The 23,198-nt window shown below is 43.4% G+C and overlaps 1 protein-coding gene across 7 annotated transcripts in view; it reads right to left on the bottom strand.

Annotated features, from left to right (window-relative positions):
- SDK1 (sidekick cell adhesion molecule 1) overlaps window positions 1-23,198 on the bottom strand; it is a 605,542-nt gene that overhangs the window by 164,160 nt on the left and 418,184 nt on the right. For all 7 annotated transcript variants that reach the window (XM_082199580.1, XM_082199584.1, XM_082199585.1 and 4 more), the window contains 2 exons: window positions 17,480-17,661; window positions 4,077-4,192 (listed from right to left, as the gene is read on the bottom strand). In XM_082199580.1, the coding sequence (XP_082055706.1) occupies window positions 4,077-4,192; window positions 17,480-17,661 (298 nt within the window). The remainder of the gene's footprint in view (window positions 1-4,076; window positions 4,193-17,479; window positions 17,662-23,198) is intronic.

The following is a 23,198-nucleotide window of genomic DNA, read 5'->3' as shown; positions in this document are numbered from 1 at the left end:
CTAGACTGCTGCCCCCCAGTGCAATGGCGTCCCATTGCCACTGTTGGTGCAACATCCAGCAGTCAATCTGCTCCTGCAAGCACAATGGAGAAGAAGTCACCTTATTCTTCACCTTTGGTAGCAAATTGTCTCAGGCTGACTCTGCCCAGAGAGAAAGCCAGCAGAGAGTCTTAATCGTATTTCTTTGATAGTGCGTCTTGGCACACTTGGTAGGATCCTTGATACTTGAACGGAAGTCAAACAGCAAGCATGATCCAACTCGCTGAAAGGCTTATTAGACCTTGCTCCCCTGATCACCTTTTATAGCACAACACTATTCAACTGCTCAATGCTGTTAATTGCTGTTAATTTGTGCTAATTGTCCCCAAGAGCAGTTAACAGAGCCTAAAGGGGACTGCTTGATGCATGGACACATTTGTTTCACTGGCTACTGGCAATCGCAGAAGGAAGTTTCCCCCTGCCAGTAGTTTTTTTATGTAGGTTGACCAGGGACAAAGATTTTCACAGAAATAAAAAAAAAATGGTTCCCAATCCTGTATTCTGACACTGGGACAAAATTTAGGCAGGACCACACAAGGGCAAGGCCCAAAATTTAACCCACCCTTCAGTCTGCAGTTTTACAAATCAGCCAGCCAACTCAAATGACCCTCCAAGCCATGATCCCCACTACAGTAACAATCTTACATGGGTCCCTTCTTCAATCTCCAGTGAGTAGCTGGAAGTGGAAAAACATTAAGAAGGACCTCATTTCCCTTGCTTTTAAAATAAACAAAAACTCTGGATTCCCCCCTTCATTTCTCTGCCACCTTAAGTGAAGAAAATGCAAGAATCTTCCCCAGGATTGGGGAAATTCAAACTTACTCTGAAAAGGAGGAGGAGGAGGAGGAGGGAGCTGTTATGCATTGCAAGCATTGTGTATCTGCTTGTGGAAGAGCATGGATGCCATGCTCAGCTGCACCTAACCAGCAAGCTGATGAAAATCACAGATGTGCCCAAGCTCTAGGCAACCAGAACTTAGCAGCACAAGAGAAAGCAAGTTGTTCCTCTTTTTGCTCCTCTTCCCCCCAGCCCTGTGCATGGATCTGTCACATCATGTTCAGAAGACTCACTGAGATTCAAGTGAGTGTCAAATGAAAATAAACCATTACATAATGACAAACACAGAGCCTCACTTCTCCTTTTTTGAATCCTAACTATGAAAGAAAATGGAAATGTCCAAATGTTAGTGACTGTGTTTTTACTCTTCCTCATTTCCAAAGAATTTAGCACCGCACAGTTCCATTAATCGAAGCCAAGTGCATTTAGCACATAAAAGATGCAATGGGTGGAACCAGTTTGGCAAGCAGACACTCAAAAATTGACTACTGGTAATGTATAAATCATTACACAAATTATGCAGTACAAGTAAATGTGATGGAAATGTCCTCCCCAAACTATCCATATTACAGTTAAAGAAGCTATAAGAGAAATATGAACTGTGCAGCTGTTTGCGTCTCAAGGAACTAAAGAAAAGGAAAGGAAAGAGAAAGTTGACAGTTGAAAGCACAGAGATCACTTCTTCTTGACAAGTGCGAATTAGCCTGTGAATCACTTCATATGTTTTTTTTTTCCAAAGGAAACTGCATTTTAAAAGCAAATTGGGCATAAAAACAAGTTTGGGTAACAGTCAGATGAAAATGCCGGATTCACATGTTTAGGAAAGAAAGAAAGAAATCAAAACTCACAATGGAAATAACATACCAGTCTCAATTCTCAGGACTTTTACTCAGGTGCACACCCCTTGGCATCTAGAGGATAAATGTTGCAGCTATGGATTTAGATACTATAGTAGTGAGTATCTAGATTTTCCAAGCCCCTTACACACACCTGAAACAACTCTGAATGGTGGAAGCACAACTTTAACAGTCAGCCATATTCATTTTCGTTTTATGGATGCAGAACCAGATGCTTCAGTCATTGCTCCACTATCTCTACCAGCCATCTAAAACATTCCATGCACATGGCACAATCTTTCCCTTCTGGGAAAAGGGAGGAATATTGTGCAAATTGGGGTGGCTATTTGTGCAGGCTTTGTGGAGTGCACGTAGAGGAATATGTGGTGAATGGAGTGGGTGAGATCTGCACCATTTCTCCACCATTGCAGAAATGTTTGAATCATGGTGAGGACTTGCCAAGATGGTCACTTATTTATTTGTTACAAATTATTTTCACCCCACCATTCAATCCTGAGACTCCCCCAAGGCAGGGTAGAATGAAACAAAAACAATGTTAACATACCCCTAACAAACCATCCATTCAACAGTGGCAGCTCACACAATGCCAAATGACTGCTGGCATAAAAAGGAATGAAGCTTTTTACAGCTTGCCTAAAAGCTATCAGTGAAGAGTCTTGATGGGCATGGGAGAGTCCTACACACCACACTTCTGAAGGGCATGGACTCGGTTGTAGGTCTGTAGAGTGAAAGGTAATGATTATTTCCCTCTCCTACATTTTTTTTATCCATATGCTCTCAGTCTGCCTTCCATGTTCCATGTCATGGATCTCCTCGCAAGTGTACACACCATTTACAGATAATGCTACTTCCCCTTCCTGCTTGGTCTCTTCCTTTTGAATAGGTTATATCCCTTAATTTTTGCATTCTAGCCATGAGTCTCAACCCACTAAGTTCCAATAATTCCTATTAGTTCATATTTGGTATCCTGCATTAAGAGCTCGAATTCATCTTGCTTGTTTTCCATACTTTGTGCATTAGTAAAAAGACAATTGAAATCATGAATCATTCCCTCCAGCTGCTTCCTTCTTGTAGTTTCCTGCACTTTATCAGGTTTCTGAAGCACCACCTCAGTTTCCCGTGCATCAATAAAGCTATTCTCCCCAGTACCAGGTGTTCGCCGTCACCTTCTGATCAGTTTCACGAGACTCTTAGCAAACACATTCTTGCCAACTGTTATGAGGTGCAACTCATCTCTTGCCAGAAGTCCTTCCCTGAAGAAGCAGAGACCATGGTTCAGGAAGCCAAACCTTTTCTAAAGACACCACCCACACAGCCAGTGGTTTACTTCCAGTATTTTCTTCTCTCTTCCTGGGCCATGACTGTTAACAGGAAGGAGTAGTGAAAAAACCATCTGTGTCCCAAGGCTCTTCAGCTTCTTATCAAGAGTCTCATGGTCTTTGGGGTAAATGCAGTCTTTCAGATCCTTAATTGTCTAATGAGTACTTGAATCCAGGCCTGTCAGATTGAACCACCATCACATTCACTGGATCACAAGTGGTTATAGTTTTTAGATATCTGAGTGGGAGAGATGGGAAGCAGGCTTCATTTCTTCAGCCCTGCAGAAGGACCAGCTTCAACAAGTACTTTTTGCCCCTGAAATGTTTCATTCCAACTGGGCACTGTACAAATTACTATTTACTTTTAAGAACTGGTCCCTGAGTTTTATTTCTTCCTCTTCCCTCCCTGCCCCTTTCCCCTTTTCGCTGTGTCTTTTATAGTGTATGTTTGTGGATAGGTTCTGTCTTTAATTAACTGTATATAAGCTGCAAAGCCTTTGGGGTTGAAGAACAGAGTACTAATGCTTGGAAATTCTCTAAAGGTTCTCCCAAATACGTATGTGTGTATTATTAGACAGACAGATAGATGGATCGCACTCTGGAAATCTACAGGAGAACTTGTCTCCACTATGATACTTGGTAAACATGATACCAAAAATCACCCAAAGGTATACCTTTTGAGACAACAAATATGCAACAAGCATATTCAGAAATACAATCAATCAATCAATCAATCAATCAGAAATACAAACGATAACAATCCAGTTTCTTATATCTGTAGAACTACATCACAGTAAGTCATGACTGGCATGCCAAACATTAATAAAGTTTACTTATAAATAAAGTAAATTTATTTAATAAAGTAAATAAACAGATAATTTAAAATTTAAATTTTTAATTTAAATTTAAAATGCATTCAATTTAATAAATCTATAATTTTATGGGAAAAAATAAACTGTCTCGTGGTCTTTGAATGAAGGGCTGAATATAAATTTAATTTAAAATAATAATAATAATTTCAAACCTTGTATCCCTGATTGATCCCATTGATGAATTGCTGTGGAGGAGGGTTCCAGAAGAATTGGATGGTGGTAGAGTTCACTGCTTCTGCTTGGATGTTCTGTGGAGGAGCTGTAGGCACTGGAACGCCAGTCAGGAAGACAACAAAGTAAAATTGATTGCAGGCAGGGAGAAGAAATGGGAAAAAAAGAGAAGTGAAAAAGAAGAAACCTTTAGCCGCCACTCATGATTCAAAGCAAATAACAGTGGTTTGAAGAGAGACCTGTGATTTATGTTTCCGATAGTCAGTGGTGACTTTAAAAGAAAGTTAATTGGGTTATTTCTCATTTTCTGTTTGGAGATTCCTTCAACAGGCAGGGGAAGAGATGAAATGGTTCTTGTGGATTATTATTCTACAGATGAGGTTTTTCCCAAAGACCTAAGATAGAAGCACAGATGGTGATGGGTGAATACATCTCTCTCAATTATCCATGGCTGTAATGGGAACCTGCAGTTTCAAGAAGAAACCCTCACAGACCAACAGCAACCCTACAACCTCTCTCAGGAAATCAGCAAATTTCTTGTATGTTCATACTTGAATTGTGTTTTCCTTTATATGCTTGTTAATAATGGGATATTATATATAAATATATATGTATATATTTGGCCCTAGAACAACGTTTGCTCTCTTATATTAGGGAACTAACCGTCCAACCCTATGCAAAATTACTTGGAAACATCTCATTAAGTTAAATGAAGCTTACCCACATGTAAGCATGTTTGCATATGACTGCAGCCTAAATTACACAGTTTCAAACAAATAATGCATTACATCAGTGTACACTGGACAGTTGGAATGATATTTCCTATAGCATTTTATTTATAAACTAAGAAGGACCTTAACAAAAGTGAAAAACAGTAACTTTTAAAACAATCCTTAGAACTCCCAAATTAAACTTCACCTATTCATAAGGATTCTTGGTGCAATATAACAACTATAGCTGCAAACGACTGATGGCTGACCAAAGCAGTGCTTGGCAGGTTGTGCCCCAAAATGAGGATAATGCCCTAATTTGATCCATTTACTTGGATTGTTAACTCTTCTAATCACAGAGAGTTGTGAACAACTATTCTATAATACACTCATAAAAATGTGAGAAGTTTATATTGAACTTGTATGTCAATTTTTGCATGATGAGTCATATCTGCTGTAACCTGCTTGAATAAGAAGAAAACTGTGGACAATATGGATGCCATAATTGGTAAAAAGATTCTTGGCTAGATAGCATCAGTCCTCATTGGTCATCTGCACTGTTAAATTGAGGATAAGTTATGTGTGTACAAGACTACAGTAACAGAAGTCATCCATCACTTTAATTCCACAACCTGAAACTGATTCCTGAAGTCACTGCATGTATGATTAATCACAAGACTTTCTGGAATCAAAGGACATTTTGTGCTACTCTCATATCCAGTGGAGTATATCTTGCTCAGGATGCCTTTGGAGAAGGGTTCAAATATTTTCCCCAGTGATCAATTGACATAATAATGTTCTGATGGTGCATGGTAAAGCTTTACATATGGCATCCTTCCTAAAACCCACTCCCAACTTTCCTTGACATCATCAAAGAATTGTGAAAATTATATCATTCCCTAGAGCTCAGGCCCCCTCTACTGGACAACACAGAGGTTTTGGGAACACCAAGGGAGAAAGTTTATGAAGTAACCACCCCAATAGAGATTCCCACAAAGGAGGAAGAGAACCTCTAAGGAAGAGCATGCCTCCTGTCCTCTGCACTTGAGGAGAGGATTGCTTTGTCCCCATCCTTTGAAGCCAAAAACTTGTTCCCAGAACCATCTGAATATGCCCCTATGCTTTCACATCATGTCCAGGATCAGAAGGTGGCTTCTCTCCCATGCTAGAGCAAAGCCACGTGGGACTGGATGTGGACCCAGTCTGAGGAGACATTCACCTCGCCACAGGGTTACATAAGATTTGGCAGGACTGCAAGCTCATATCTTGTCCATTTGCTTTGTATTCAGTACACCTTTGATTTGTATCTAAACTACAGTGAACTGTCCGTGGTCCTGAACAGCTACTGCCTACCGTTGCCTCTTCCTACACTTTGCCGTAATGGTTCTGGGAGTGTGTGTACATTACTTTTTCAGGAAAAGAAAGTAAATAGAGAGAGTATAAAAGAGGAGCAAAAGAAAAGTGTGAAGCTAACAGACTACTGTGTGTTTCCAGAGAAGAGACCTTGGGTGGAAGCAGTAAGTTTTTTAAAAGGCTAAAAGTCTTGCTTAATTTATCATCAGTAAAATAAAACACTCTCTGTGTGTGTGCATGTGCTGAATAAGTCATAAAGCCACTTGCAGGGCTGGTCCAAGACATTTTAATGTCCATGAATAGTCCAATCCCAATCAATTTAGAAGCAAGTTCTTGAGAGTGGTACTTGCTCTTAGGTTAAGAGGGTATAGGGGCATAGCCTTAGTTAACAAGGGGCACAATCTACTAGCTTATTAAACTTGTCTTTCACTTCCTGCTAAAAAGTCCCAAAGCAGTTTGTAAGCACATAAAAAAATACAACAATAAAATTACAAAAACATATTTAAAACAGATCTAACAATATTGGGAAGTTCTCCTGTGCCTATTGAGTGGGGCCTGAGCAAGAGCACAAACATTTCATTTCAAATGGGATTTACACATGAGAACTTTCCTGTGATTCAGGATCTGTTTTCTGTTGTACAGCCATTTATGGTCCCCAACATCTGTCACATGATGTTTTCCATTGTCACCATCCCTTTATGGTAGGGTCACTTCTATTGCATTCAGTGGGTTTGTGAAGTGATAAATATGCCAGTTGCTGGACAAGGGGGAGACTGTTACAGAAGGGACTGTAAGCAGTTTTACCTCCTTGGGGAGTCCTGCCTCACACTTTGAAAAAATCAGTGACTTCCTGGCGGATGCTAGACTGAAGGTTCTGAAAGCGTTTCCCACAGAGCTTGCCTACAGAAGTCATTCTTAAGCATTTTCCTGCTGCCTGCACACTGCACACCTCTGAGCGTCACCTTTTTCTTTGAGAATTCTGAAGCACTTTGAGGCAGAGGATGAGCTACCTTTAGGGACCAACTGTGGTAAAGGAACTCAGAATGTCATGAAAGAATGCAACATGCAAACCAAGTTTCTGTTCATTACCCTTACTTTTGGAAGCTAAAAAAGCTGCCCAGGCAAAGATACTAAAGTATTTACTGACAACATCTACAGGAATGTGGCAAACTCAGTGTTGTTTTCCTCTATTTCAAAATGGAAAATGTTCTGGTTTTGTGAGAAGGTGATGTTTTTGAACTCAGAAGAAGAAGCACTGCGGCTTAAAGGATGCCTGTCATGAGAAGTGGGGGAGGGGAGGGGGAGATAAAACCATGTGTGGAAAAATGGCAGCTCAAGAAATAATAATTTATGGCATAATTATTTCTTTCAGAGAAAAATCAACTTCTGAATCTCAATGAATGCATTTCATACATGGATAAAACAAGACTGACTAATGTGCATAAGCATCTTTTGTGTACAGGAGTATAAATATCCATATTAATGGATTTATCAGCAAAAGTGCCATTTGAACTCCATGGAAAGTTGCAGTGTTACATTTTATTTATTTATTTTGTTTGGTTTTTTATTAAAGATTTTGTTGATTTACAAAAGTGTGCAATGTCCCTCTCTTGTGTCCCCCCCCCCCGGTAACATTTTTACAAATCAGTTTCATTTGTTGAGACATTAGGAAGAAAAGGGGGAAAGAGGTGGAGGGGGGGAGATGGGTGGGGGTGGGGTCAGATGGCGATGTTCCTATTTTACCGTATTTTTCGCCCTATAGGACGCACCGGCCCATAGGACGCACCTAGTTTTCAGGGGGGGAAATCAAGGAAAAAAATATGATTTTCCCCCCCGCAGCTCTGGGAGCAGCGGACAGGGTGCACGCAGCCTGTGCGCTACTCCAAGACCTTCTCCCTGCTTTTGCGGGAGGTGGCGGAATTCCCCCACCTCCCGCAAAAGCCCACAGGAGCCCCACTTGACTCCTGCGGGCTTTTCGACCAGGAGGGAGAAGGGACTGAAAGGGCCAGTCAGTCCCTTCTCCCTCCTCGGGGAAAAGCCCCCAAGAGCCGCTTGCTCTTTAAAGGGTGCACGGCTCCCGCAGGCTTTTCTAGGAGGTGGGGGAATTACCCCCCTCCTAGAAAAGCCAGCAGAAGCCGCGGAGCCCCTTTAAAGAGCGTGCGGCTTTTGCCTGCTTTTGCGGGAGGTGGGGGAATTCCCCCATCTCCCGCAAAAGCCCAAAGGAGGGTTGGAGAGTAGCGGGAAGGTGTCGCGCACCTTCCCGCTGCCCCCCATCCTCTGGGGCTGGCGATGGGGGAAGCGCTGTTTTCCCCCACCGCCAGCCTCCAACAGCAGACTCTCCTGGCTTCAGCGGAAACAAGGCGAAGCCTCCGGAGCGCAGTCTTCGGAGGCTTCTTGTTGCTATCGCTGAAGCCAAGGAGTCTGCATTCGCCCCATAAGACGCACCCACATTTCCCCTTCATTTTTGGAGGGGGAAAAGTGCGTCTTATAGGGCGAAAAATACGGTACTTACTATATGTAGGGTTTGGTGTCAGCGTTGCTTGTGCCGGTTCTTTGCTGTTGCAGAGTTACATTTTAAATGAAGGATGGCAATCCTGCATTTTATGTGGATTTCTCAGAGTGGAGTGTGTGCCAGTCCTTCTCTTTTGTGCTGCTCACAAACGCAGTCCTTCCCATCACAACTGCAGGTTTGGCAAACCGAACCAAAACAAATCTGAACTTGTTTCCCCAAGTGTGTGCAGCTTTCTTGTGACTGGTTTGAGGAATCCCCACAAATTGCATAGCAGAGCTGGCGTGACAGAACCAACCTTTTACATTCCTCCTGATAAAGTTCACTTAGCTGGAAATGCATTAGAACTCAGCTGGTCAACCTACAAGTTATTATGTAGCATTCTAAAAGTGTTCTTAGCAGAAAAGGTCAGGACAGGCAGTTGTGAATAAAAGGCATTCAGTGGCCTCTGGCAGAAAGGTAAGGGGAAAACGGGAAGGGATTTAGGCCAAACATATTACTGCTGTGACTAGCTACTTGTGAACATGAAGAAAGGAAGAAGAGCAATTTTAAAGATGAGCATAGGCTTGAAAGGTCTCTAAATAATGTTTTGACACCTTAATCTGTCAGTTTCCACCTCTAAACATGGCAGCCTCTTCGGATTTCAGGTTTGTCACTTTCCAGGGTTTCAATTTTTCTCTTTAAGGACTAGCTTAGAATATACCACTGTGGTACATACTCCACAATTCTAAGCACATAGATTTCATGGATTCCCCAGATTTTCAACAGAAACTCATTTGCAAATCTGCTTGACTATTTGGACTGTAAGCTTAGCAGCGCACCCACAGTTATAACTGAAGTGTGCTTTCTGGTGCATCTGTTTATGGGAGCAGCAGATTACTGCATGCCTCTCCCCTAAAGCATGTGGGTTCTGCATTTCAAAAAATGAATGAGAGCACTTGCTGTTTGAAAGGTAGTCTTTGGGCATTTCTACACTTTTCTTTACTACAAATGCAGACAAATTTTAAGCCACGCGGTTCACCACTCCTATGCAATTTAGGAACTGGAATTATTTTGAAAAACACTGGGGATCTCTGCAATGAAAGTTTCACAGCACACCCAGGAAAACAATGAATTCCCAGCAGTCCTCCAGGGAATCCCAACTGAAAAGGTGGACTAAGTTTGGAAGGCGTAGAAATCTTATATAAGGGGTTATTTTTTAAAAAAGCATTCACTTAGCAACCAGGATGAGGTGGATGTAGAGTATTTTACTCCAAGCAGCCCCCACTAGGATGCTCTGAAAATCCACCATTCTACTGGAGACCAAGCCAGAGAGAAACAGGAAGATATGGTCATTTGAACCAACACTGATCGCTTCCTTAGACCAGCACTGTGGAGTTGTAGCAGGCAACCCTCGAAGTGCTTTCTCTTAGGATAACTGAACATTCATGTAAACTGTCTAGGTCATATTGATCTGCAAGCCACATAGCACTTCTCATTTGTTCAATTTCTGAACTTTCTTACCAGGAACAGCTTTTTAAAAAATAGTTTGCATCAGGGGTGAGGAATCTGAAAGGTGGATCTTGAGATGTTGTTGCACACCCATTCCCAACAGTATGGCCAAAGATCAAACACAACAGAAGTTGATTTACATGACCATTGTTGATGCCATAATGTCAGTGTCTCAGTGTACTTGAGAAGCTCAATATCTCACTGACTATGTCCCATTTCTTATCAGGTTTTCCCAGGCAGGGAAATACTCCAGGAAAGAAGTCTCCAAGGCAGATATGAATACCCTGATCTACCTTCTTATCGTATAAACTAGACTTCACACAATGAAACATGTTTTAATAATGGATGAAGATCTAAATTTGCTTTTGCATCAAGAAGAGGTTTCTAAATTTCAGAAATATATAGTGAGGAAAAAGTCATCCAAACACCACAGGCAAAAAAAAGGGGGGGGAGATCATTGAGCCCTCCTAGGTAAATTTGAAATGTCCCACTAATAAACTTTTCACACAAGTGTATCTGAGATCCTAATTTTGCATATGCAAATACCAGTAAAAACAGCATGTGGGCCACAGTCTTCTTTGTGCCAAAAACAAATAAACACAAGTCTGAGGGGACATCAGAGGAGGAAAGAGCCGTTGTAATGAATGATAGCAAACATATGTAAGGTCAAAGAGCTGTGCTGAACACCACTCTGAAAAGGCTTTTCAGGTTCAGAGAGTCAGCTCCTCTGAACTCAGGACTACTCTGCTTTAATGCTGTGCCAGCAAGTCTCTCAAGAGAACCTAAGTGATATTATTGTGTTGGCACTAAACAACTGCTCTGTTAAGAACAGCAGTAGTTGCCATTTTTCTGGCAGGTTCCTGTCTTCTTGAACTCTTCATGGCTTGGCTATTCCTTTAGAATGGTAGACTCCTAAATTTCTACAGTCCTTCTGCACTTGGGCAAAAAAAATGAGAGGCACAAATACAAGATGGGTGACACCTGGCTTGAGAGCAGTACATGTGAAAAGGATCTAGGAGTCTTGGTTGACCACAAACTTGACATGAGCCAACAGTGTGACGCGGCAGCTAAAAAAGCCAATGCAATTCTGGGCTGCATCAATAGGAGTATAGCATCTAGATCAAGGGAAGTAATAGTGCCACTGTATTCTGCTCTGGTCAGACCTCACCTGGAGTACTGTGTCCAGTTCTGGGCACCACAATTCAAGAAGGACACTGACAAACTGGAACGTGTCCAAAGGAGGGCAACCAAAATGGTCAAAGGCCTGGAAACGATGCCTTATGAGGAACGGCTAAGGGAGCTGGGCATGTTTAGCCTGGAGAGGAGGAGGTTAAGGGGTGATATGATAGCCATGTTCAAATATATAAAAAGATGTCACATAGAGGAGGGAGAAAGGTTGTTTTCTGCTGCTCCAGACAAGCGTGCACGGAGCAATGGATCCAAACTACAAGAAAGAAGATTCCACCTAAACATTAGGAAGAACTTCCTGACAGTAAGAGCTGTTCGACAGTGGAATTTGCTGCCAAGGAGTGTGGTGGAGTCTCCTACTTTGGAGGTCTTTAAGCAGAGGCTTGACAACCATATGTCAGGAGTGCTCTGATGGTGTTTCCTGCTTGGCAGGGGGTTGGACTCGATGGCCCTTGTGGTCTAGTCCAACTCTATGATTCTATGATTCTATGATTCTATGATTCTATGATTCTCAGGGACCAGGGACCAGATGTCAGAAAGATTCTCCAACCTGAGAGCCTGGCAAGCCGTTGCCAGTCAGAGTGCACAACACTGGGCTATATACCCTTACAGGGTGACCTAGTGCGAAGTGGTTCCCTGTGTGTTCAAGTCTTGAGGGCTTGGCAGCACATTTGTGGGGGTTTCTACTTGCCAGCATGGATTGTCTCAAGGGCTTACACAAGTCAATTGAGATGGATGATTAAGATTGTGAAAGGAATTTGGTGTGCTGGTCTTCTCCTTGCACTTTCTTATAACTGAACTTGATGAACTCCTAGATGCCAAGGGTCAACCTAGAGGAATTTACAGTGTCCATGCTTATTCACAGAATCTCCTGGGATATTTAATGCTCCCTCATGGTATTCTGATCTTGTAGGATTGTAGGAAACTGCTTTTATCATAATTATGAAAAATAAAGTGTACAGCCACCCTGACAACTTCTTTAAAGAAACACAAATGAGCACCAGCTTCAGCTTCCCAGCTGTCTGCCTGCGAAGATGAACTGAAAGCAGAATAGCCCTTGTAAAAGGAAGCATCCAGATGGCTTTAAAGTGGCATTCAATAAACTTAAGGGGTGGGATTCAATTAAGCTTATACTCAGAGTAGACATATTGAAATTAACAGGCTTAACAGTCATTTTCATTAACTTCAGTAGGTCTACTATTAGTAAAACTTAGCTGTATACCACCTATGGAGGATAAGTCTATCCATGGCTAATAGTCATGATGGCTACATGCAACACAACCATTTGGAGGTAGGGAACTGCAAATGAAGAGGGCTACAGGCTTCATGTTTTGCTTCTTGACTTCCTGGACCTAGAGGCATCTGGCTGGCCTCTATAGGAAACAGGATGCTGGACTGAAGGGGGTCCCAGTTTGGTCTGACCCTGAAGGGCTCTCCTTATCAGACAGACACCATTATAGCAGCCAGGGAGAAGGAGGACACTTCTTTGATGGGCCTTGAGTCTTCCTACCTTGGCCATTCATCTACTCAGCTTCTAACACAAATATTAGCAGGCACAGAGAAGAAAGCCAGAAAGGTGGAAAGGCCAACAGCCTCTATTTTTCCACCTTTTTATAGTACAATGTGGCTTCCTTCTCTCTTGCCCCTGCCTGCCAAATTTTGTTTTTTTTAAAATTCTCACCCTGGATTTAGGAGCTGTTTATTTTATTTGGGAGTGAAAAATGGTCACAAGCAGCAACTGCCTGGACATTCTCCAACTGCAGAGCAATAAAGGGAAACCCATCATTTTGCTCTGAGGCTCTGACATTAATAATCTCTCAAATGAGACTGAGACCAAGCCGCTTGCTCCTCTTTTGGCCCCTTTCCACACCAAACAGAGAAGACTTCAAAGGGAAAGCCTAATCAAGCACAGTTCAATAAAGGCCACATTATCACATGGCAATGCCCATGTCTGAGTAATCTGTCTACATTATGAAGCACTAACATTAAAATAGACTACAAATGTCCAGCTTTTAATCTACACCCAACCACAATCCATCAAATAGTCAAAGATCCTTGCCCAAGAATGGCACAGGGCCTTTTACGCTCTCTTGCATTCTAAATACCATTCTCTGTCAGTCCCCTAATGCAGAATGGAAAGCTTTCAACTTGCAACACAGGATTTATATATTTATAAATGACTACAGACAGCTGGTCAATAAATGATGATACTAACATCACACAATATCAAGCAAGCTACATTAGCGCCAATTGCCGGGTTTAAGGAAAGGGACTGGCGGCCTGAAATTAACAAATGCACCAAGGAAAATGGCTATGCTACTGGGTCAACCTGAAATGTCAAAAGAAAGGGAATGTCAAACCTTCAAGGTAACAAAAAGAATGTGATTAAAATGAGTGCAAGAAATGAACATCATGGTAGGTACAAACTCATACACTATAGAGCTCTTGCTAGCAGTGAAGAATACAAGTGCCTTGATTTTAGCAGGTTGGTCTTTTATAGGCAAGCAAAAGAACGAAGACTGCATCAATAGCAGGCAAACCCAATTAGGTACACTAATAATTTAATGACTATTTGAATCGGGGAAATTGTCCAGTGGTTAAATAGAAACAGCATGAATGAAATGCTAGGAGATGCAACCCTATGTCTGTTTAAATATTGAAACATTTCTCCAGACAAAGCTATTTGAAAATCAGCTGGGGATTTGTTAAATTATTATTGTCCCTAATTGGCTTTGCCTGTTGCACTTAATCTTCCTTATGGATAGTTTTGGGGTTCTTTCAAAATGTCTGGAGAGCTTTGATTTTTAAGGAATTTTAATTGTATTTCCATTCCTAGTTTATAACTTTAAAAAGTTATTTCTGGTTTAGTTGTGGGGTCCCCATATTTCTCCTGCAGTATTTGAACATGTAACACACAAACACCACATGGCTATTTTCTGTAGTCCAAAGATCCTATAGGTTAGACAACTGTACATGAGGCTGCCTTTGAAGATGGCTTGGAAACTGTGGTTTGTTCAAAGCACAGCTACTGAGCTGCTAACTGAGATCAGACACTGGAATATCATGCACAAACAACTTTGCTGGCTCCCGATCCTTTTTCAAGCTCAATTCACAGTGCTGCTACTTACATTTAAAGCCCTACAAGCTTTAGGGTCTGTGGGCTATTCACATCTTGGACTGCCTCTCTTCACACAAGCCTGCCTGTTACTGATGTTATCATAGGAGGTGGCAGTGGCGTAGCGTGGGTTGTCAGCACCCGGGGCAAGGCAAGTAATTTGCGCCCCCTAACCCATGGATTTGCGCCCCATAACCCGTGGATTTAAGCCCCCTAACCCTAACCCCCAGATGTTGCGCCCGGTGTGGCCGGCCCCCCCTGCACCCCCCACGCTACGCCACTGGGAGGTGGTAGACCCTGGTGAGCACCCACCCAAAGTTGATTTAGGGGGAGCACTCGCCACAATCACCACAAACCCAATCAGCACCTCTTAGGCTGAAAAAGAAGCCCTACTGGTGCCTAGTTTAATGCCACTTCCCATTTTGCCATGCTGTCCACACGCTTGAAGCTATTGTGGAGTGGTATTTTACATACTGCTTTCATTCTGCTGTTTCTGTTCTTTCCAACTTTTTGCTTAATGCTGCTCTGTGTTTTTAGTTTTCCAATGTTTGGCTGCCCAGAAACATGAATGTGCGGAAAGTGTGAGATATAAACTACTAGCCAACTAAAAACATCAATATTATTTAAAATAGAGATGGTACCAAAAATTAACTCATGGAAGTAGGACAATAATTAATTCAACCCATGTTCTGTGTGTCCTGCACTGCATAGGACTAGACCTTGACACAGTGCTCTGTGCTTTTGTGTTGTGAAGGGATCCTTAAGAAGAGCCCTGCTGGGACAGACCAAGAATCCATCTGGCCCAGTATCCTGCCTCCAACAGGGGCCAGCCAGATGCCTCCCAGGTGCCCAGAAGCAGAGTCTGAAGACTCAGTATTGCTGTGTCAGCAGCTGCTGTCATTGATGGTTATCCTATATCGCTGAACTCCCTACTCTGCTGCAGTGGCGTAGAGTGGGTTGTCAGCACCCGGGGCAAGGCAAGTAATTTGCGCCCCCTAACCCGTGGATTTGCGCCCCCTAACCCTAACCCCCAGATGTTGCGCCCGGTGCGGCTGCCCCCCCTGCACCCCCCACGCTACGCCACTGCTCTGCTGTAGCACATTAGAACCAAAGACTTCGAGGGGCAGGGGTTAGAGCAGGCACATACCACAGCCACCACCCAACAGCAGCACAGGCATCTGTATTTGTGTATCCTCCATGTACAGTATCTTAGCATCAGAAGCTTCTCTTGTTTCTTTCAAGCCGATTTCACTCATAAAAAAATGCCTGGGCAAGTCAGTTGTTCCTTTTATTGACCCATTAAGTTGCTGTTGCATTTCAACGTACCTCACACCCCTAACCAAAACACAGAAACAAAAATATTCTCGCAAGGCAAACTGTATTTAATCATGTAATAATATTGCTCTCCTATTCCCAGTCAGCAAAACCGTAACATGCACTTTACTGATTATGAAGTAACTGATGTACTGTGTCTCCAATGGGAAGTTTTAATAGCTCTCTTGCTTTTTACAGCCCACTAAAGCAAAGACCGTGACACTCTCACTACGGCTCAAAATTCAACATTGGCCTGCAATTTGGGGGCATCGGTGGAAGCAGCAATGGCTTCGTTTTCAGTCACAAGAGGCTTTTAGCAATGATTAGGAAGCTTAAAAGGGGTTTTGACGTGAAGAGGACAAAAGGGCTCAGAAGGCTGGAGCCACACAGCTATTTTTTTGGCAACCATTAAATCTGCAAGGAGGAAGTATTCCAGTCACTGTCGGGAGCCAGTGGGGCGATAACTGAGAGCCTTCAGTTCTCATGTGCACTTGCCCCAAATGGCAAGCTATAGGAACAACAGCTGAGGCACCTTCCTGAGCTCTGGGCTAGTTCTGCCCATCCAAACTGGCCATAGGCTCTCCTGGACCAGAAGAGCTCCAAACGGCTTTCAGCTTGGCACTGGCCTGAGCAACCAGGTCTTCTTGGTTCTACTGTGCCTCTGTGTGTTCCTTTGTCTGTGGCTCCAGGGTTGGTCCTTCTGCTCCAACTCAAAAGCTCAACTCCTGGATCCTCCTTCCTTGTCCTTGGTGACTTCTAACAGCTGCCTACCTCTCAGCCCTGACATTCCACGTGCATAGACACCTCTTTGTATCTTTACACCCCCTAATTTTAGGACACACTTCAGGATTCAAGACAAGCAGTATGTCTTGCCCCATCCCTACCCTCTCCAACAAATTGTGTCACCACATGAAAATTCATAATGAAAAATGAGACATTGGCTCCAGATAGGGATGGTAGGGATACAGCTGTTGCTCTCCAGGGCAGCCTAATTTCAGCAGCCTAATGTAGCCTAATTTCAGAAATTTTTAATGATAATTAGAATGGCACTACTCTGGACAAGAACACCTTAAAAAAAAACTACACACAACAACAATGTAGCAGTTGCTGTAATTATCCCAAGGACAAGAGACACTACAAAGTAGGGGGAGAGTGTATTTATGACCCAATTAAGAGTGGTACATGGGTCCGTAAGCATTTGGAGTTTCACAGTGCTCTTAATCAGGTCAAATTGTGCCTGCTGAAGAATTCTGAAAGTGTTTATATTCCTTGGCCTATCACAGTTGGTCCAACACAGAATATATTTAATCTACTTTTTACCTGTCTGGGTGTGACATCAGATACAAAGTAGGAAGATACAAGCTGTGCAAATACTTCTGCTGGTTAAATAACAACAAAAATGCACTATTTGGCATGAAACAAAAGGGAAAAAGGTAAGAAGCACTTGATCAGATGCTACTTCTTGGTGCACGAAACGGCCTCTTAATCACCTTTTACTCAGAACTCACTTTTGCTCCTTGGAAACGGGATCAGAAACAGCCTCCCTCCAGGAGAATCTCCCCCCTACACAGACACAGTATGAAACCAGGGTTGATGGGAGTTGTAGTCCCAAACATTTGGAGGGCGCCAGCTTGACAAAGACTGCCATGTGCAAACAAGCTGATTGACCAGTGCCAATGAGAGGAGATCCAGGACAGAACTCACCTCCTTGCAAAGTATATTCGGTGACTGCCCTGCTGAAGGCTCCCAAGCCAGCTCCATTGTAAGATGCAACCTGGATTTCATACTGAGTCCAGATGATCAGGTCCTTTATCAGGCAGTAATTGATCTCTGCGCTGGTGATGTTCTTGTACTGGTACTCTCCGGGGAGGCCAGCCAGGCGATACCTATGCATATAGAAAGAGGATCATTTGCACGAATTACTTCAATTAAAGCAAATACATGGACTAACAAAACAGCTTCCTTTCTAAGCAGGCAATATGAAATGTCCTACCCACTTGGGAGGCTGCTGGTTTGGAGCACCCGACAAATACTGGCTGCTCTCACCTCCAGAGCCTCCAGAAATCACAGAAACAGTGGTGGGCCTGAATGGAGACTTGGACTGGAAGGGGTAGTAATCATCTCCCTTTCCCAAGCCCTATTCAGGAAGAGGAAGCCAAGACTCATGTGTGCTCCAGACCAACTGGCGCTGTTGCAGGTGCCACATCATATTCATGTCAAGGTTTGTTAGAAATCAATTCTTGAGTGCAGCAGCACCCATACTGTGTAACTCTCTGCCGACTGATATCAGACAGGCGCCTTCGCTATACTCTTTTTGGTGCCCCCCCCAACAATTTTCTTTAGGAAAGTCTGTCTAGAAGGTTGGCATGTATTTTAATCAAGTTTTTAACTTCTGGTTGATTTGAAATATTAGTTGAATATTTTAATTACCTGGGTTTTTTGGGGGGGGGGGTTAATACTATTTTTACTAGTAGTTTAATACTTTTATTTGTCTTGTAAACTGCTTTGAGAATGGTTTGTTTCTACAATCAAGGGGCATCTAAATTTGATTAAATAAATAAAGGCCAGGAAAGTGGCGAGGTCAGCTGGAACAGCTGTGAACTTGCTCAGTTGGTGCCATGGCGCTGATGCATCATGTGGCTCAGCTCACCATTCCAGGGGACTCTGGCGCTGGGCAGCTCTCCCTACTGCTTCAAAACTGCATCAACAGAAGTCTAGTGTCCAGATCAAGGGAAGCCAAAGTAGCTAGTACGCTCTATTGTGCCTTGGTCAGACCACACCTGGAATATGGTGTCCAGTTCTGGGCACCAACATTTAAGAAAAATATTGACAAGCTGGAACGTCTGTAGAGGAGGGCAACCAAGATGGTCAAGGGTCTGGAAAACAAGGCTTATGAGGAATGGTTGAAGGAGTTGTGTGTGTTTATCCAATAAAAGAGGAGACTGAGGGGAGATATGATAGCCATCTTCAAATGTCTAAGAGCTGTCACATGGAAGGTGGAGCAAGCTTGTTTTCTCTTGCTCTGGAGAGTAGGACTTGAACCAATGGCTTCAAGTTACAAGAAATAAGATTCCAACTAAACATCAGGAAGAACGTTCTGATGGTAAGAGCTGCTTGGCAGTGGAATGGACTCCCTCAGAAGGTGGTGGACTCTCCTTCCTTGGAGGTTTTAAAGCAGAGGTTGGATGGCCCTCTGTCATGGATCCCTTAGTTAAGATTCTCTTCCAACTCAATAATTCTATGACAAACCTTCCCCATCTCTCCTGCTAGACAGCTTCCCAGCCTCACTGGAAAGAGATTTACCGTATTTTTCACTCCACAGGGCACACCTAGTTTTTAGGGAGGGAAATAAAGGGGGGGAATTATTATTTTCCCCCAGCCGCAGGGCTGGGGTGGGGGAAGCCCGAGCTTCCCCCGACCCCAGCCCCCAGAACAGGCTGCTATCCGCAAGCCTTCGGAGCCCAAAGGCTTGCGGATAGCTGCCTGAAGCCCAGGGAGCACAGTGGGAGTTGGCGCTGTGCTCCTCGGGCTTCAGGCTGCAGGCTTTCCGCAAGCCCTTCGAAAGCCTGCATTCACTCCATAGGATGCACACACATTTCCCCTTCGTTTTTGGAGGGGGAAAAGTGTGTCCTATAGAGCTGAAAATACGGTAACTGAGGCATACAACAGAGGTGGCAGAAATAACACACAACATCCAAACTCTGTATTATAATAATAACAATGTCAATTTCAATAATAAGAATAATATCAATACTAATCAGACACATCCATGGAGGAGAGTGCTATCAATGACTGCTAGCCATGGAAGCTATGCTGTGCCTCCACAGTGAGACGCAGCAATGCTTCTGAATACCAGATGCTGGAAGCCACAGGAGGGGAAAGCGCTTGAGTCCTGCTTGCTAGTTGGCCCCATGAGAAGAGGATGCTAGACTAGATGGGCTATTGGCCTGATCCAGTAGGCTCTTATGCTAATAACAATGCTATTGATAGGAAGTTATAAATAATATATTCTTAGGGTGTCTTTATTGTAACAGAGTGAGCAGCAAAAGCAGAGGAAGACTGACTCCTGCCTGACTGCTCCAATATTTATATGCTGATCTCACCAAGAATACATGCCTAGGGCTAAGCAAAACTCGTGTTTTATCCTGCTTTATGGCTGTAGAAAAATTACAGCTTGTCTAATAAAAATGATGATTTAGTGTTCAACTTCCCTTTGCATGCCCCCTCACCACACACTTACAGATTTTTCTGTTTTTTTTGGTCATAGTGCAGCAATAAATCTGTTTGAGCAACGTTTATCCCTTAGACTTTTGGCCCCAAAATGGAGCTAAGGAGCAAATCAGGCTCTCGTTGTGGAACCACATTCATAGCACAAATAATGTCAGTTGGGGGAGGAAAATGGCTTGCTGGAGATTTCCCGAGAGCGAGTAAAAGGGTTGAGCAGGAAAGAATAGGAACATCTAGGCTTGTGTACCAGCTCTGTGTGCACACTGAGCAACAGATCATGATCTCATCTGAGTCAGATCTCACCATGAACAAGGCATCTCAATGTGGGTCAGGTGCCCTGAGTCACTCTGTGGAAACACCCAGAGCTCAAGAGGGGAGGGGATAAAGAGGTGGGGGAAATCTTTCCTTTGGATGGGCAGAACCCAAGAAGAACTCGATGGATCGGGCCACTAGCCCATCTGCTCCAGCATCCTGCTCTCAACAGAGGCTGAACAGTTGCCTGTGTTGGAAACTAGGAAGCAGCATATGAGCACCAGAGCTCTCTCTCCCCCTGTGGTTTCCAGCAACTGGGATTCAGAAGCATCACTCCATCCCAACTGCAGAGGCAGAGAACAGCCATCCTGGCTAGCAGTCTTCAATAGCCATGAATTCGTCCAGTCCTCTTTTCAAGCCATCCAAGTTTGTGGCTATCGCTGCCTCTTAGCGAGTTCCATAGTTGAACTCTGTGCTGCATGTGGAAATACTTTCTTTTATCTGCCCTGAATCTTCCAACACTCAACACATCTTACTTTCAAGTGAAGGGAATTATTTTCTGAGGCCACTCAAATCAGTAGGTGGCAGAGGGCTTCTTCTTTCCCAATTTCCCCCCCTCTAACAATCAATTTAAAATCATACCTCGCTCCCTCTTTTCCTTCATGGAAAGGGAAGGTATTTCCATGAAGGGTGGTGGTGGAAAATTATGATTTTTTTCAGGGCTTTTTTTAAAAAAGAAAGAAAGAAAAATCATTGAGTATAGTCGGAACTTTCACAGTTCTCCTTCTCAGGAATCTTCTTCAGGTCCCCAGTTGCTCACAAAAAAAACTGGGCAAGGAATCATTTTTATTTTCCTACCCACAAATAGCAAAGTCTTATCTTGTGGGAAAATGCTGGTGCATCTTTCTAAAATTTGACAGGCTTCATCTCCTCAGAAGATGCCTGCAAACTGCATCTACTTCTGGCTGTTTTTTTTTTTAAAGTTAGCAACTTTTTCTTTTTTAAAAAATAATTAAGTAAGTAAAGGTTCCTCACATGAAAACCCCTATATGGGTATGCCTGAATTTTGGCAGCATTAATCCACACTGAGGGGGTTCCTTTGCCTGCAAACTTTATACACTTGTGTGGAAAGGATGGGAATTTACATTCATTTTTAGATTCCCCATTATAGGCAACACTTCTAATTTAATAGATCAGATTTGGATCCAAAAAAGAAGAAAATTAGAATGACCCAGAGGGGATCTGAACTACATCAGGTTGCTTTCACATATTACAGGTACAATTACAAGGTGAATCTTGTCATCATTGCACACCTCTAGTAGCATCCATGCAACTAATAACAGGCACAAATTGCCTTCATGGCCAATTGCTCTCCATTCTGTTACCACTCCTCTAATGATGATCCACTGCATGCAAAGGCTCAATTCATGAGAGACAGTATACCATATTTTTTTTAGGGTTGTTAAAATTCCTATTCAGTCCAATGCCACATGCACTCATTTTCACTGCAAGCTGCCTTGTGAATTTACTGGGTGGATAAAAATACAGATAAAGGTAAAGGTACCCCTGACCATTAGGTCCAGTCGTGGACGACTTTGGGGTTGCGGCGCTCATCTCGCTTTATTGGTGAGGGAGCCGGCATACTGCTTCCGGGTCCTGTGGCTCGCATGACAAAGCCACTTCTGGTGAACCAGAGCAGCACACAGAAATGCAGTTTACCTTCCCACTGGAGCGGTACCTATTTATCTACTTGCACTTTGACATGTTTTCGAACTGCTAGGTTGGCAGGAGCAGGGACCGAGCAACAGGAGCTTACCCCGACGCGGGGATTCAAACCTCCAACCTTCTGATTGGCAAGGCCTAGGCTCTGTGGTTTAGACCACAGCGCCACCTGCGCCCCCAAAAGACAGATAACATTGCCTTAGAAAGCCCCAGACCCAAAGTAATATCTGGTTTGATCCTCACAACTACTCTAGAGGCAGGTTGGGCAAGCTTCATGGCTGAACAGAATTTGAACCTAGGTCTTCCTGGTCCTAGTCTGACACTTCGCAAGACTGAATATATTCATTTATTCATACCTTTCTACCCATAGGCACTGAAGGTGGCTTAGAAACCCATAATTACAATGTGTGCAGTATTAACAAGGCACTATAAAGCCGGCTTATGCTGTTTCAGACCATTTGCCCATCCAGGCCAGTGGGCCGGCAGGTGGTTCTCGAGAGTCTCTGACACAGGTCCTCCTCAACTCTACCTCCTCAGGTACAGTAAATGAAGATGCCAGAACCTGAGATCTGCAGAATTGTGGGTCCTTTCCTGCCACATAAGAAGTTACCAAGGCATGAAGGCTGCCAAGTCCTGGTCTTCCTCAAAGGGGTGCAACTGGCGGAGACAGAGCTAGTATACAACAACTTGTCATTGTTCCTACAGGCATTGGGTTGGCCACTGTGAGCACGGATGCTGGACTAAAAGGGCCGTGGGCCTGATCCGGCAGACTCTGCTCGTGTTCTTAGGCACAAGGATACAGGTCAGTCTTTGCCAACCTGGTACCCTCCAGCTGGTCTGGACCATATACTTTATTTAACAAAATAAAAAATTCCTTCCAGTAGCACCTTAAAGACCAACTAAGTTAGTTCTTGGTATGAGCTTTCGTGTGCATGCACACTTCTTCAGATACACTGAAACAGAAGTTGCCAGATCCTTCTATATAGTGAGAAGGTGGGGAGGGGTATTACTCAGAAGGGTGGTGGGAATGGGAGATAGGCAGATAGCTGAGATGAGCCTGTTGACGACTCTTAACGACTGTAATAGGTCTTACAGGAAAAGGCAAGGGGTGAGAAGGTGAGAAATGGCTTAGTCATGTATAATGGGATAAGAATCCAATGTCTTTGTTCAAACCAGGTCTCTCCATGGTTTTAAGTTTGGTAATGAGTTGCAATTCAGCAGA

The sequence above is a fragment of the Podarcis vaucheri genome, assembly GCF_965113315.1.
Source record: "Podarcis vaucheri genome assembly, chromosome: 14".
NCBI classification, from domain to species: Eukaryota; Metazoa; Chordata; class Lepidosauria; order Squamata; family Lacertidae; genus Podarcis; species Podarcis vaucheri.
This window is presented reverse-complemented; position numbering and strand designations above follow the sequence as displayed.